Consider the following 16211-nt stretch of genomic DNA (forward strand, 5'->3'; position numbering starts at 1 on the left):
TAGCATCGATTGTAAAATTTTGCAAATTGTATATCCCATAAAGGCAAGAGTATCTACTGTCTCTAAGTTTCTACCGTCTCTACTACTGAAGCTCTCTTGCAAAATCTTATCAATTTGTTATCTAAGCATGGAAGAATTCCTCACCAAGGGCGGGACCCCAGTTAAACAATCAAATTACTGCCGTGTGAACGCGTGATCATGAGATAAAAATAGAGCCTACCATGGCCAATGCACCTCGAAATGTGACGTCAGATGTTCAGATTATAACATGGAGAACCTTCTTCAAATGATTGTTCTTGTCCTTGAATCTGATCTCAGTCTATGGTGTGTAGACTTGTGGACAAGTCGTTAAATCGGCCCCACGCGCTGAGATAGTGGTCTCGCGAGATCACTGCTCTCGCGCGAGAGGTGTGAGGGTGTTTGATATGACGCGAGAGAGATGGCGAGATACACGGCAAGCTGAATGGCCATATTGTTGGTATTTTCCAAATAAATTGTCGACTCATCAACCAGAATTTCGATATGAAAATGGCTTCATAAAGTAAACCGTTTAATGTACAGTGTACACCGATATGGGGCAATAAACTTGCATGCTGACTGAACATGTGTGGTAGTAGCAGAGGAACCAAAAATGAAAAGTCCACCGTCGGCACTTTTTATGGAGGTCACAAAGTTACTGGCGTTTACAAAATCAGGAACGAAATTTACGATCTTGGTCGTAAGCTTGAAACCACCACTTCTCGTTCATTGATAAATGTTTGTTTTGTTCTATAAAAACTTAATTTTGATTTACAGTCATTTCTTTCACACACCAACAGTTTCGAAACATCATTTTTAACCAAATCTCTGTCGGATCGGGGCGTCGTGTGTTGCTCTGCCCGGATAGTCACTGAAATGACTTAATTTAACCGCGATATCCCCTTGAACCAGATTATTCTCAGTTATTTCTTTTAAAATCCCATCCCACCCGCACAGTTTCGAAACAACAGAAGTATTATTTTGTGTAAAAAAATACTCGCGAACTCCCTATTGAAATCCAGCTCCGCCCCGCCCCCATTGAGAATATTATTCTCCAGATCCAGCTCATCAGAGATTTTTGTTTTAATTATGGGCCATGTGCGAATTGGCAGCTAAGGCTACGGCTGAGTCTCCGCGGCGCCATCATCCACGCGTTGAAGTATGGGACTTCGTTAGCAACACCGTTAGTAACAGTCGTAGCCGTTATCTGTAGCCGCAAATTCGGATACGGTCGGCGCCGCGGCCGGGCGGCTGCTGCATGCGCGCACCGTGTACAGTACTCCTTTTCGAAACCACGGCTTGCGCTTGGGCTCAGGCTCTTTGAAAGCGTGTGCCACTGCCAGAGGATACGGAGCCCAAAACAAGCGAGCCCGGCCTCCTAATCTTTAACCGTAGTTTCCAAAAGGGGCAATCAGCTGAGGTTTCTGGGAATCTAGTGCTGCAGCATGCTGCTGAATGATGGCGCATGTCTTATCACCACAGGTACAAAACTAGCGCCGGAATACGTCTTGATTTTCTTCCTACAAAAACAATATGATGGTAATAATTTCAAATGTATGAACCACGAGTCTGACGTGACCATATTCTGTTGTTGTTAATATGAAGTTAGTGTTGATTTCAGTCAGGGCTTTCCTCTTGCGAGTTTGCGACTGGGTGCCGAAGTGTCCTTGCTAAATAAATGCGATTGCTTATTTGGGGTTTGTGCCTTGTATTGTGATGCCTTTATTGTGAGGTCCTGTTTTCACGGTATATTATTGCCCTTCTTTAAATTGGAAAAGAAAATGATGCCATAAATATCAACTGATGCCCTAATTACCTTCATTTGTTTATATAAGAGGTATGCAAACATTATTAAAACTTGATGGACATTGAAATTTTCGCACCACACACCGATCTTTGATTTGATGACTTCAATCATGGAGCTGGAGGAATCTTCCATGCTTCAACAGCATCCCATTTGTTTTGAGTTTTTCCTGTTTTCGAGGCAAACAAGAAAAATGGTTTCCCGGTGAAGCCATACGTGTAAGAAACATCTGCAGTGACTACAAGAATTCTTAGCCCACCTTGTTGAGCTGTCAATGGCTACGCTTTTATAACATCGGTCTCATCACTGTCGCCATTAGTAGTGATGAGACCGATGCGTATAAAATAAACAGTGATAATTGAATCACCGGAAAAGTTTCTGTATGGCGCCACCACTTTTTCATTCGATATGAAATAATATAGTATCTAATTTACCTCAATGAGATATCCCTTTTTGTAAAAATTAGTGAAAAAGTGGTGGCGTCATACGGAAAGTTATCCGAATCACCTATACTACTACTATAATAGCCAACGTTTGAATTTTAATATTAATAATAATATTGATATGCGGGTTAAAAAAATGCTCAAAATATTAGAAAGTGGTATAATAAGGCACATGGCTTCGAAAGCCTCTGTATTTTTTATTCCAAAATGCTCAGCAGAAAATTCAGTCACATGATTTGATTGGCGTGAATTGTAAATTGAAAAAGAATTGTAAATTGAAAAAGTGTTTGATGAAATTTTTTCAGTGGGCAATTTTTTGTATGTGGCCCCAACATAATGAAACATTTTTGTACCTTGTGGGCTTAAAATACCAATACTTTTTGCAGTTGCAAGTGCAACTTACCAGTGGATCCTTACAAGTTTCAAAGTTTTGGTCAAGGGAGAGGAGACTCTTTGCTTGGCAAGTCAAACCACAAACATTTTGTGTAGGGACTGTTTACATCGCGCACAGAGAGATAAAAGATTTGCTTTGATTTTAGGGACACCTTGAAAACAGGACGTCCTACGATATGGCTCTCTTTATGTAGTAGAAATGTACGGACGTGTCGTGTAAACACTTGTCACAAGACATGCATAATAGTGCACTGCATGGTGTTATTGTATTGTCCCATGCATATCAATATCATGAACAGGATGAAGGTAGAAATTGCCAATAAACAGTTGTTCCGCCCCAACTCAACTTTATAATCTTCCCATCCATAGTTCCGAGTTGGGACTAGACCCAGTGCAGTTACTGTGGCGCTCCTTTTTTTTCTCTCTCGAAATTTGTCGTATCGATCGGTCATCGTACCATGGAGGTAGCCTCCATGGTCGTCCGTAGGAACGATAATGACCAAAGTTGGGACGTCAGTTTTGAATGAAATAATTACTTAGGTGGGCATTTAGGGACCAGTCTTAAATTAGAGCCTGTGCAGGTAACTACAGGTAGCTATAGATGGGACAATTGTCAAGTTGGGGCAGAAAAGTGTTACCATGGCTCTCTTTTTAACATAGGTGGTCTTAGCTGTTGGCTGTAATAATAGTCACCAATAATGAGTATGACATTTAAGAGGGGTGACAAAGTAGAGCCAACAACCCAACAAGGTGGGCTACTGAGTGGCTGGGATGTGTCACCTTCCTCCACCATAGTTCTTCTCATACATGTAGTTCTAGGAGTAGTCGCTGGTGATGTAGGGTCCAAGTGAATGATCTGTAGGGTTAGTTGTCACCTCAAGTTTAACATTATAGTCTTAGTTTCCTATGTATGATTATGAATGTAGCCTGCTTGAGGTGTAATTGTTGCAGTTGACACATAGAATTAATGAGAACAAAACAGAATTGTATTTTGTATGGTTGTCTGTTGTGTTCTTGATGTCAAATGGACATTTGCTTGTTCATACTCCTAGAACTGTTATTGTTTACAGCACATGTAACTTTGATACCAAGTTCATGAGACGAGGTCTAAAACACAAAATGTTGTCTTTGTTTTCTAGCTTTTACTGATATTGAGCCAGGACCAGCAGTGAAACAACCAGCATCAAGATGAGTACGGAGCAGTCGTTGATGTGCCCCACGTGTAAGCTGGACTACACTACATGGGGACAGTATGAGGAACATTTCTGGTCATTGATCCACCATAAACAGCTGGAAAATCAATATGGCAGGTCAGAATGGTGTACTTTTATTGTTTTTGTAAACAAACATAAAACCCAACCTTCAGACCATCCGTCGTCACATTGATATGTGCTATAAAACATGCTCTCAAAACCCACCTTTTTCCCTCTTTGTAGCTGGTCGTCTTTATCTTTGTTCTGTCTTTTCCCCCTTCTTTCTCAGCGCCTTGTATCCTTTGGCAATTTGGCGCTTTATAAATACTGTTATTATTTATAAGTGCATAGAGCAATTTACAATCTAAGCACGTGCGCATACAAACACGCCCAACAGTAGTACATGTTCTGTCACAGTTAAAAATTACGACATGCATTTTCTCATTAAGATTTGGAAAAAACTTTGAAATCTTCACTCTTTCTCTCTGTTTTTTGTTTGTTTTTGTTTTTGTTTACAGTGGACAGATGCACATATGTAGTTTATGTAATTCCCAGGCTGACTCTCTATCATCTTATGCCAAGCACCTCGTCAGTGATAATCATCGCATTGCTATAAAACAACGGAGACAATCTAAACAGCTACAAGAAGAGCAAAACCAAAGGTATGCTGAACAAGATATATATTTTATGTCATATTTGATTTTTGTTTGAAGTGCTTTAACTCTTGGTGTCACAGCACTTTTTGAGGAAAGTATAAAAAATGAAAAACCAATAACTAAATGTTTGGGTCTGAGAAGCAGGGCTCGAAATTTACACTGGACTTCAGGCCCAAGGCCTGTGCAGGCCTGACACTTTATGGAGGCAATGAAGGCAATAACCTCTATGCCGTCTGGTCAATGCCTCGGTGCCCTTGAAATTCTCCAGTAGAAATTGACAATTTTCTAATTATAGGGCGCCCTATTTTCTACCTCCATGCCTATACCATTGCGAAAATGCCTTGGTGCCTTTGTCCTTTCAAAAATGTAAACATACAGACCTGCAGTGTTATTTTTTTCATTTCTGTTGAGTAAAAAAGTGTTACCCAAAAGATTTCTGTTTGCGTAAAAAATAATTCTCATAGTTCATTCATTCATTCATTTATTAGTGAATCAGGTCTTGTAAAACATTTGATGATCTAGTACAAATTTTGAGCTGCAGGAATTGTGCACCAAATTTGAGCCCTGAGCAATATGATGAAACTGCATGTCAAAGACAGAACAGGAAGACCAGCTTTAAAAAGTGACATCCAAAACCCATACCAGTAAATGAACTACTGCTGGTCTGGAACTTCATCTTTGAAAGTACAAGGTTGTTTTCATTTTGTGAAAATCACTTCCATTGGAAAGTCCAAATGCATTGAACACATTTGGTAATTGTCAAAGACCAATGTCCCAACATAAGCATAAATTAACAAGCCTGTGAAAATTTGGTCATCAAAGTTGCGAGGAAATCATGAAAGAAAAAACACTATTGTTTGACAAATTGATGTGCTTTCAGATAGGAATAAAAGACTTCTGGCTAGAAGTGTTTTAATATTTTAGTGAGAAATTACCTCTTTCGCAAAAACTACTTTACTTCAGAGGGAGTCGTTTCCCTCTCAAGTGCTCGTTACCAAGTCAGTTTTTAAGTTAAACTTGTTTTGAGGAGTGCTTACCAAACGTGTACCTTCCCTTTAAAGGCACTGGACACTTGGTAATTACTCAAACAAATTGTTAGCATATAAACTCCCTCTGAAGTAATGCACTGTTTTTGAGAAAGAGGTAATTTCTCACTCAAATAATAAAAGACTTAAGCTGAATTATGCATCTGTTGAAAGCACACACATTATTTTTGTTTCATTATTCTCTTGCAACTTTGATGGACCAATTGAGCCAAAATTGTCACAGGCTTGTTATTTTATGCACATGAAGGGACACACCAAGTGAGAATACTGATCTAATGTGTCCAGTGCTTTTAAAGTCTATGGGAAAATACTGAATGTACACACACATTGTAGTCTGGGGTAAGTTTTAGCAGATCATTCTCTCATTCTACGTAGAGATGGCTGCTGCATAGTATATTTCAGAACATTTGTTTTCTGATAACGGTTACTTACTTGATTACAGACAACTCAGAGCGGTGGGTCCAAGTTACAGTCAACAAACTTACCCAGGTTGGTATGCATTTGTTAACTTATTTGTAATTCTCAAGTTTAAATCTTATAAGGTAAATATAGGTTTTCTCGGTCAATTTCGTCAAATGAGCAGACAATTTAACCTCCATGATATTTTATTTCGCGCCAAACCGAGTGCTACTGAAAAGGGTCATTCCATTTCGTTTTATCATTTGTCAATTGTACTGTTGCGTCATTAGTGTTGAGTAATCTTTCATTATAAAATCACGCTCGATAAGTTTATATTACCAATTAGATACTCTGTAGGCATACAATTGGAATGCATCTGCAATAATGGATTTTTTTTACCACCCCCCCCCCATCCCTTCCCAAGGAGGATTGATGAAGGGATCCTGGCAGCAAAATCAAAGAAATGTATGGCGCCAATATTTCCATGGCAATCATAACAGCAACTCATCCCAGAATAGGACGTGGAGTGCTAAGATGGATTTTGAAGCACCACAGAAAAAAGTGACTGGCCCGTACTCGTCGTCAATGAATTCTTCATCACTAAGTTCATTCGCAAGAAAAAGCAGATGGGATCTACCATTCACTAAAAGTTCAGCAAGAACAAGCAGGTGGGACCAACAAAAAGGAAGCTTTCAAACGACAAATCCTAGTTCAGTGAAGCAGACAGCTGTAGCGAGCACTGGCAAGGGAACGTGTATCACTGGAGTAACAAGATCAGCTATTGAGGTAGAAGGTCATAGTTCAGGGGTCAACTCATCTTTGAAACAGAACAACACCAAGGAAAACCCCCTCAGCACCACTATCAAAGCAACTTCCAAAGTGATTCAAACCAATCATCTCTCTAAAAACAGTTCTGTACCGAAGTTGTCTTCACATTCAGTATCCAGTAAAGTAAAAGATACTATACTAACCGATACATATAGGAAATCCGGTCTAAGCAGACTTACAGTGTGTGAAAGTTCTTGTACAGGAGATCTGGACAAGAATGGAAAGAAAAGGAGTTGTAGCTCTGAGAGTGAGAAAACTCTCAAGTATCAGAAAACTCAACCAAGCACAAGCACACCAGCCATCGGTGAGAGTACTGTAGTAAAGAATTCAGCGAGTGGATTGAAAAGCTCAAAGTCTGAAGATAAGCAAGGACAAGAGAAGAGTACTGACCAAAAGAAAAGCACTTCAAGGCAAGAAAAGACAAGTGAACTATTGGTTGCCGATAAGAGTGAAAATAGAACAAACGCCAACAGCCAAAGCAATGTGATCAAAAGTGCAACAGAGTCGGGAACGGAATCTGATTTGAAAAAAGCCAAGAAAATTAGTGTGTCTCAAACGCCGGATGGAATTGGCAAAGTATTTGCTGCTGGAGAAATAAGCACATCACTGGAGCAAACAAAGAAAGTATTAGATTTGGGTGAAGAAAATGTGATCAAGAAAATAGAAGAAAATCTGACCAGTGATGGGACTTCAAAAACTGACTCAAAAAGTGCACAAACAAAAGCAAGTACAGCTCAGGCTTCCAGTATATCTAATAAATCTGAAAAAGGTTCAGAATTAAACTCTTTGGCATTACCAAGTTCACCAGTTGATGGGAAATCTCAGAATACTTTGGTTATTGGAAAAACTCCTCCTGAGGTAACTAGACTAAACCTACCACAATCAAACCCTGAACTTGGCGAAAAAGACCCCTCGTCACTTGTTACGCCCGGTGTAGCTTCTACTGAGGACCCTCTTGAATCAATTGAACTCAGTGGAGAAGCAAGTGTCACAAGAGTTCAGCTTCCGCCAAGCCTCCGACGAGAACTGACCAAGCTGCTGGTCAAAAGCCAAGGGCCAAGGCCACGTGTAAATCTGGCTGCTGCACGTAGCAGGCTTCATGCAGGTGAGCACCCTCAGGCCCAGGTGGTTGAGTCGCCAGACAGAATGGTACAGCAGCTTCTAATGAAACTCCTGGACTCTCCGAAGTCACAAGACAGACAAGTACAGCAGATTGAAGAGCTTCAGCGTTTATTGATTCAGGCGTCCAAGAAGGGTAGCGAGCGAGCTCGTTTTGGGGTGCAGCAGATTCCAGAAATCTCTCTGGAAGTTTTAGAATCGTTACTGAAAAGTGGGCAGCTAATACCGCTGCTCTCTGACGATGGTACACAATCGGATCAAAATCATCCCCTGACATTGCATGCCAATGAACCTGCTGATTCCACCGAACAACTCAGAAGACCCTTTCTTGTCAACTCGCCTGTGGATAAGCCCCATCCTGAAAGGGGTACAAAAACTGTCATCAAAGAAGAAAAGGTCGAGTCTGAAACGCATATCAAAACTGAACCTCCATCTCCTGAACCAAACACAGTAACAATCAAATCAGAACCAGATCTGGACACTGCAGCTCCAACTGATGTTGCGTCATCTACTCAAACAATGCCTTCCGCACCGCAGACACTAAGCTCAACTGTTCCTCTAGAAGGAGGCAGTAGCACTGACAACATGATTCAAACTACTAATATCAGAAGTCTTCCCTGGACTCTGAAGAGTAGAAATCAAAAGGAAGTTTGCAACCTCCCAAAAGAAGCTGACAGTCGACAGCAACCAGTATTGGTAAGTACCCAGTGTTCTTATTTGTTCTGAAATTCATTGCAAATTTTCATTAGTAGTATTTTTTCTTTTCTAATGAGAAAATGTTATTCAAATCACTGATTGACGTTGTATAAATCAATTATGTTAAAAGTGTTTCTTGCACCCCCCAGACTATCAATCCACAGGAAGTTTGCAACCCTCCAACAGAAGCTGATAAACGACAGCAACCAGTATCGGTAAGTACAGCATTGTTTACACTTGCTCCAAATCATTGCAAATTTCCAGGATAGTACTTTTTCCTTTTTCCATGAGAAAACATTATTTAAATCACTGATTAACATTTTTCAAATCACTTCAATGTTAGACGTCTTTCTTGCACCCCCCAGACTATCAATCAAAAGGAAGTTCGCAACCCTCCAACAGAAGCCGATAAACGACAGCAACCAGTATCGGTAAGTACAGCATTGTTTACACTTGTTCCAAATCATTGCAAATTTCCAGGATAGTATTTTTTCCTTTTTTCATGAGAAAACATTATTTAAATCACTGATTAACATTTTTCAAATCACTTCAATGTTAGACGTCTTTCTTGCACCCCCCAGACTATCAATCAAAAAGAAGTTCGCAACCCTCCAACAGAAACCGATAAACTACAGCAACCAGTATTGGTAAGTACAACATTGTTCACACTTGTTCCAAATCTTTGGAAGTTTCCAGGGTAGTATTTTTCTTTTCTCATGAGAGGTTGGTTATTTCTGGGGGCCTGTAAGGAATTGTGGCCAAGAGTCTTTCATTGGTGATATTCACAAAAAAAATTCTCGGCATACAGTGCCCTTGTTTGGGACTGCCATAAGAATGGTTTCAATTTGGCTTTACTCTTACAGCGATGTGTGAACAATATATTACTCAGTGGGATTTGAGCCCTCAGTCTTTCCAATTGTAGAGCAGTGTCTTACCAGCTAGAACACCAAGATTACCTGGTAGCTAGAGAGGCAGTTCAAATCCTATGTTTTAGAAGCAGGTACCACAAGGAATTAAGAGATGTTAAATTTGCATCAGGGAAAACAAATATATTTATTTTGTTTTACCCATACACCAATAGGTGTTAGCACTGTATACTCAGTACTTTTTTGAGTTCTGTGAAAAAAATTACAGGCGTATTACTTTGGTGGGATTCGAACCCACGGCAGAATTGTTGCTAAAATATAGGATTTTAGCTATTGGGCAACCTCGGTGGTCTAGTTGGTAAGACATCAATGCAAATCCCAATGAAGTGGATGTCTGGTAAACTTTGCAGAAAATGGACCAATCCATTAGGCTCGGCCCACGGCGCATGTGTGACCAAGAACACTTGAGCCTCTCCTATGCCAATTCTGCACACATCTGCCACTCGCGCCAAGCATATGCGCACGCATGTCGGACTTTTGGTTGCGCAATGGGTTGTGATTGGTCAATACGCAATAGGTCTATTAAACTAAACAAAACCAATGGATAACATTTTATGTGGCTGAAAATATCAATCAATATTTCATTGCATTCACAATTAGTTTGGCTGTACACCTTGTGAATGGTCTTGTCTCTAAAATAAAAACCACCTACACTAAGATAAAAGGCACTGATTGTAAAGTGCTTTTAAATTTACTCTTTCTGTATTGTCTTTTTATCAAAAATTTCAGAAAACCCCTCGGAAGAGGAGAACCTCGCAAAAGGATCTGAAAGACATCTTGCTTCAGCTGTCTCTTAAGGAAGAACGCTTTCACAAAAGGCTGATTACAGTAGAGAGTAGCTTAAAAACAACCAAGGAGCTCATCTGCAGGAAACAACAACATTTTAGGAAGCTTAAAGAGCAGAGAATTAAGGTGAGGATAGCCTTTTATTTTCATGTTATTTGATGTAAAGGCCCGGGCCCCGATAACGAGAACGAAAACAATAAGTTAAACTAGAAAGCACGGTAGCTGTATTTGAGCAAATACGGGTATCTCTGCCCGGCGGGGGGTGGAGCATAATATTCTGCATGGTTTATGTTGCACTTGGAGAAATGAAAATTGTGTGTGTTTTGGGGGTGATACAGAACAATATTCGCATACGTTACTCGCGAATACGAAATACGACCATACGCAAGCGCATACGTAAGCATGCGCACATATTCCCAAATATTTTCACGACATACATGTACGTATGCCGACAAGTTTACAGTTATGCGATGTGCTTTTGGGCCACCGTACCTTTTTGATTGCATACGTTTGCGATGTCACAAATTTATTCGCAAATGTTTGCGCATACGTATGCGGTGTCAAGAAATTATTCGCGAATAAGTATGATGTCGCGATCAGACTGGATGCTAAAAATCCACAGATATATATTAGAAATTTTAATTAAACATATGCGACAAAGTATAATAACATTTTCGACAACTCAAACATATTCGCATACGTTACTCGCGAATATCTTAACGAAATCCCACCATACGCAAGCGCATACGTAAGCATGCGCACATATTCCCAAATATTTTCACGGCATACGTATGCCGACAAGTTTACAGTTATGCGATGTCCTTTTGGGCCACCGTACCTTTTTGATTAGGTAAAAGTCAGCTGCCTATTATTACATGGACAAGTGATAACACTATTAATATCAAGTGTCCAACTTTTACTAAGAAACACTTAAGTTTGGTACTGTTACCAACAGTATCATGCAGTTGTTTTACAACATATTTCATTGCAAAGACATTTGGCAAGGTAATGAATCTCACATAAATTCCAAAAACATTCAAAACCTTTTCTTAAGATGCACTGTGAAAAGAATAATTTGTAAAAGCTAATAAGCTAATTTAAAACAATTTTTCTATAAAAATGCTCCGTTATTGAATGACTATTGACTTACGGATTAACGGTGACGATTGCGAAGTTTCCTCACTCAAACTAAAGCTCATGTAACTAACAACCATACACGGTTAGCACGGTTAACATCCGTTGGCTCTCCGGGTTTTCACCGAACCCGTATGCCGTGAATAAGCTCCAGACCACGGCAGAGTGTTTTTAACGTTCACGGTGCAGGTCACACTGCGACCGGAAAATCCCCCATTGCAATAACGTGGGGAAAAGCTTCGGTGGTGATCGTCTCGCAGCGCAGCGTAGAGGATTCACTCATCACGTAAATAAAACAACCTCGTTATATTTTTACGTTGCAATTCTGATCGGCTTACAAGCTTTAGGTACGAGGTTGGAATTTTTGGTTCCGTTTTTTACGAAACCGCGGCTTTAGCTTGGGATGTCACTTGGGCTTCGGCTTGGGCTTCGTCTGCCTGTTTGAAGCCCCGTTAGAAAAGCACATGTTTTCTAAATAACTGACGGAGCCTAAGCCCAAGCCCAATATGTGGCCACGGTTTTGCAAATGCAAGCTGAAGAAGAAGGAGAAGAAGAAGAAGAATATCCACCACAAGGACAATATCTCTGCCGTTGCACGGGCAGAGATAAAAATGCACGCCCTCGATTGGTTGAATAAGCATGGGCGTATTCTGCGTGGAGCAATTCAACCAATAGAATGTGTTCTCTTTGCGTCGTGGTCATTATCGTTTTTGTTATCGCTGCAGTGTGACTAGGCCTTTAAGCATGCAGACAACATTGGTACTTGTCCAGGACCAGTATCTGCACTTTTGTCTGCTGTTTTTGCAGGGGGCGAGGGCAGTTTTATGTTTTATAAAAAAATCGCTGTTTATATGTTTAATAGTTGTTTTTTGGTCAGGGGGGGAGGGGGATGGGGGGCGGTGACCACCTTTCCTTCGCAGCGATTTTTGTTCAGGCTCTGAAGGAAAGAGTCACTGGCATCCCTGCCAATCACAACCCATTGCGCCACCAAAAGTCTGACAAAATAAAGTCTGACTTCCTTGGGCGTGTGCTTGGCGCAGAATGGCATTGGAGAGGCTCACATGTTTTCACTCACACGTGTGCTGTGGGTGGAGCCTAATGGATCCGTCAATTGACCACTTAAGTGGCACACAATACAGCTGTGCCTAATGCACCCCTTTCATTTGAAATTCATCTTAGTGACTGTAGCATGTCAAGGTTCACCATTTCTTCATTCATCAGATTTCACAAGATGTAATAGCCATAAGAACACAAAGACTGCAGCTCCTCAAAGAAGCAACTACATCATCACTCATCTCTCCAATGTCTCAGTAGTCATTGATCAAAGCATGTCAAAAGAAATGTCAAAACCTCTTTAGCCAAGCCTCTTGTCATTTGTAATTCATCACAATCATAGTAACATGTCAAAGTTCACCTTTTCTTTATTCATCAGATTTCACAAAACGAAAAAGACTAGCTCCTCAAAGAAGCAACAACATCACCACTCATCTCTCCAATGTCTCAGTAGTCATTGATCAAAGCATGTCGAAAGAAATGCCAAAAACTCTTTAGCCAAGCCTCTAGTCATTTTTAATTCATCACAGTCATAGTAACATGTCAAAGTTCACCATTTCTTTATTCATCAGATTTCACAAGATGTAATGGCCATAAGAACGCAAAGACTGCAGCTCCTCAAAGAAGCAACAACATCATCACTCATCTCTCCAGTGTCTCAGAGGTCATTGACCAAAGCATGTCGAAAGAAATGCCTAAAACCCACCAGCCAAGTCTCTTCTTGTCGCAAATCTTCCTCGTGTTCTACGCCTGTTAGTGGACTACTGTCAAGTTTGCTTGCCAGATCATCAAGTTCCTGTCCAGTTACCAAACAGTCCAAAAACCATGCAACCAGTGTAGCTTGTACAAACTTTTGTCCTGTCACTAAAGTTTTGTTAAGCGGAAGCTCAGTGAAAGGTAAATCTCAAGGACTTTCTGGTCGAATAGTATTTAAAGGGCCAGTGTTTTCAACTGGAGTTGTCTCTGGTGCTACACCTGGTAGTAAGTTATCACAGAGTGTTGCTGCGGGATCCTCTCTTCAGAACCCAGTTAAATCTCAAACAACAAAGACAAAATTATCTCTTTCCCGAGCAGTGACCTATACGTACAACAGTCAGACAACAGCTGGAGCTTGTACAACGTCTTATTCAGTCACCAACACTGCTGGGACTTACAAAGTTTCACTTGGGGAAAGCTGCACTCGAGGTAAATCTCAAGGAACTGCTGGTCAAACAGTATTTCAAGGGCCGGTGTCTTCAACTGGAGTTGTCTCTGGTGTTAAAGCTGGAACTAAATTACCACAGAGTATTGCTGCAGGATCCCGTCAGAACCCAGTCAAATCTCGAACAGCTAGTAAAAACCGACCAGTGAAGCATAATTACAATATCCAGAAAACAACTGGAGCTTGTACAAACCCTTATTCTGTCTCCAACAGTACTCCAACGTACAAAGTTTCATCAAAAGCAAGCTCGCTTCAAGGTAAATCTCAAGGACTTTCTGGTGGAACATTGTTTCAGGGATCGGTGTCGAGTACCCCTGTATCTGCCTCTGTATGTAGCTCAGGTAGTGAACCATTAACAAGCTCGTTTAAAGAATCGTTCTTTAATTTTTTAACTTGTACTCCCAAGAAGAGCAATTCCACTCCAGACTCCGTTGATAAGCCTCAACCAGTCAAAGTGAAAGAAGAGCTTATTGATGCGGGAATATCTCTTTCTTGTCCAGTGAACAAACCATGCAAAATCCAAGCAAGTGTAGCTTGTACAAACCTTTGTTCTGTTGCCAACAGCACTACAACTGATAGCAATTCATTTAGAGAAAGCTCACTTGACGACAAATCTCAAGGACCTGCTGATGGAACATTATTTCAGATTTCAGAGTCGAGTCCTCCTGTATCTGCCTCAGGATCCTGTCCAGGGAGTGAACCATTAACGAGCTCATCTACAGTATGTGATGTTCCTGTGAACAACACCCATGCAGAGGCCACAACTGCAGGTTCTGCCGAGAAGAGCAATACCACTTCAGACTCAGTTGATAAGCCTCAATCAGTCAAAGTAAAAGTAGAACCTACTTTTAAAGTGAAGGAAGAGCCGACTGATAAAGTGAAAGAGGAACCTAGGGATCAAGTGAAAGTGGAGCCTACGGATCATGTGAAAGTTGAGCCTACGGATCAAGTGAAAGTTGAGCCTGTTGATCCTGGTTATCAAGATGTTGGTGATGCCAGTTTACAAGCTCCTTTAGTTACACTCCCTAAGACAAGTCTTTTTAAACAGTCCAAAAATCCACCTAGTTCTCTTTTTGGGACCAGTACCAGCTCAAACACTCTCCCAGAAACCAGAGTTGAAGGTCAATCAATGGATGAGAAACAAATCATTGAGGACGTTAGCAATACTGAACAGACAAACCAGGATCATCAGGCACCACCGGTAAACAAGAGACGGATTTACAGGGCTTGGAAGGCATCACCAGCATCCAAGAAGGCCAAAACATCTGAAGGATTCGCAACAGCCGAATCACCAAATAGTGAAGCTAGGTACCCAATAGGGTCTGCTATTGACACATCTACTCTTGAAGTTCCATCTGCTGTCATAAAGTCCCCCGGTTGTACCTCCGTTTGTGAGAAGTGGATACCAGTGCTGAAGCTACGCAAGATTGACCAACAAGTTACTAGACCTATCGTCAAAACAGAAAAAACGCCGTCGAGAACAACTAATAAAGGCAAAGGAAGCTCACCAACTCCTCTTGATTTAAGTGTCTACGACATTTCATCAGACAGTGAAAGTTCTGCCATAGTGGAGCCAATCACAAGGAAAGCCAAATCAAGGTGAATATTTGTTTTGATCTCATGTTATTATTTATAAAGCCCTACAAATAAAATGTATAATGTAATCATTAGCATTCAAATTGGCACTATTAAAGGGAAGGTACACGTTTGGTAATCATCAAAGACCAGTCTTCTCACTTGGTGTATCTCAACATATGCATTAAAATAATAAACCTGTAAGAATTTGAGCTCACTTGGTCGTTGAAGTTGCAAGATAAGAATGAAAGAAAAAACACCCTTGTCACACGAAGTTGTGTGCTTTCAGATGCTTGATTTCGAGACCTCATGAGGTTTTGAAATCAAATTCGTGGAAAATTACTTTTTTTTCCAGCTTCCCATTGTTACCACAAACAAGGTTTTATGCTAACAATTATTTTGAGTAATTACCAATTGTGTCCACTGCCTTTAAATGAGCTGCAGCATTTTTGCAATTTCTGATTCGCAGGTATACAAACTACTTTTTGGGCGTTGAAGCATTTTGGCAACACCTTGAACAGACCCACTGCATTAGACACCATCCCTGAGGTCAAAACAATGGAAACATGTTGGCCTATAATAATAATAACAATAATAATAAAGAGAGATTTATAAAGCGCAAAAACAATAGCAGAAAGAATTCGCCTCAAGGCGCTGGAAAAGAACAACAATAGAGTTGAAACCAACGGTCCTTTTTAGAACCACCCCAACTCATTAGAGATAGTCATTACATGGTGTTACCGCAAACCTTCCATATTGTATTTCCACCAAGCAAAGTTTCAAATCCTACTTAACAACAATAAAACTCACCGAGGTACATGAATGCCTATCATAATCATTGATAGGTCTTCATTTACCCCGGTGAGGGCGCTGGTTTGGGCTTGTGACGACACATACAAGGGGTCTATTGTACAATTGCAACAAGTGAAACTTCGTATGAA

General features: G+C 40.6%; 1 protein-coding gene across 3 annotated transcripts in view; it reads left to right on the top strand.

Annotated features, from left to right (window-relative positions):
* The first annotated feature begins 1454 nt into the window (after positions 1–1454).
* Positions 1455–16211, top strand: part of LOC117293329 (mucin-17-like) — a 32128-nt gene continuing 17371 nt past the window's right edge. Inside the window, exons 1-10 of one of the 3 annotated variants that reach the window (XM_033775608.1) lie at positions 1455–1500; positions 3798–3968; positions 4370–4513; positions 5996–6042; positions 6377–8595; positions 8745–8810; positions 8961–9026; positions 9177–9242; positions 10251–10433; positions 13067–15294. In XM_033775608.1, coding sequence (XP_033631499.1) covers positions 3847–3968; positions 4370–4513; positions 5996–6042; positions 6377–8595; positions 8745–8810; positions 8961–9026; positions 9177–9242; positions 10251–10433; positions 13067–15294 — 5141 coding nt within the window. In that variant the 5' untranslated portion in view covers positions 1455–1500; positions 3798–3846. Of the gene's footprint in view, positions 1558–3797; positions 3969–4369; positions 4514–5995; positions 6043–6376; positions 8596–8744; positions 8811–8960; positions 9027–9176; positions 9243–10250; positions 10434–13066; positions 15295–16211 lie in introns of all 3 variants that reach the window. The other 2 variants (XM_033775600.1, XM_033775618.1) reach the window with 2 other exon arrangements.

Source organism: Asterias rubens, chromosome 1, assembly GCF_902459465.1.
Source record: "Asterias rubens chromosome 1, eAstRub1.3, whole genome shotgun sequence".
In the NCBI taxonomy this organism is placed as follows: Eukaryota; Metazoa; Echinodermata; class Asteroidea; order Forcipulatida; family Asteriidae; genus Asterias; species Asterias rubens.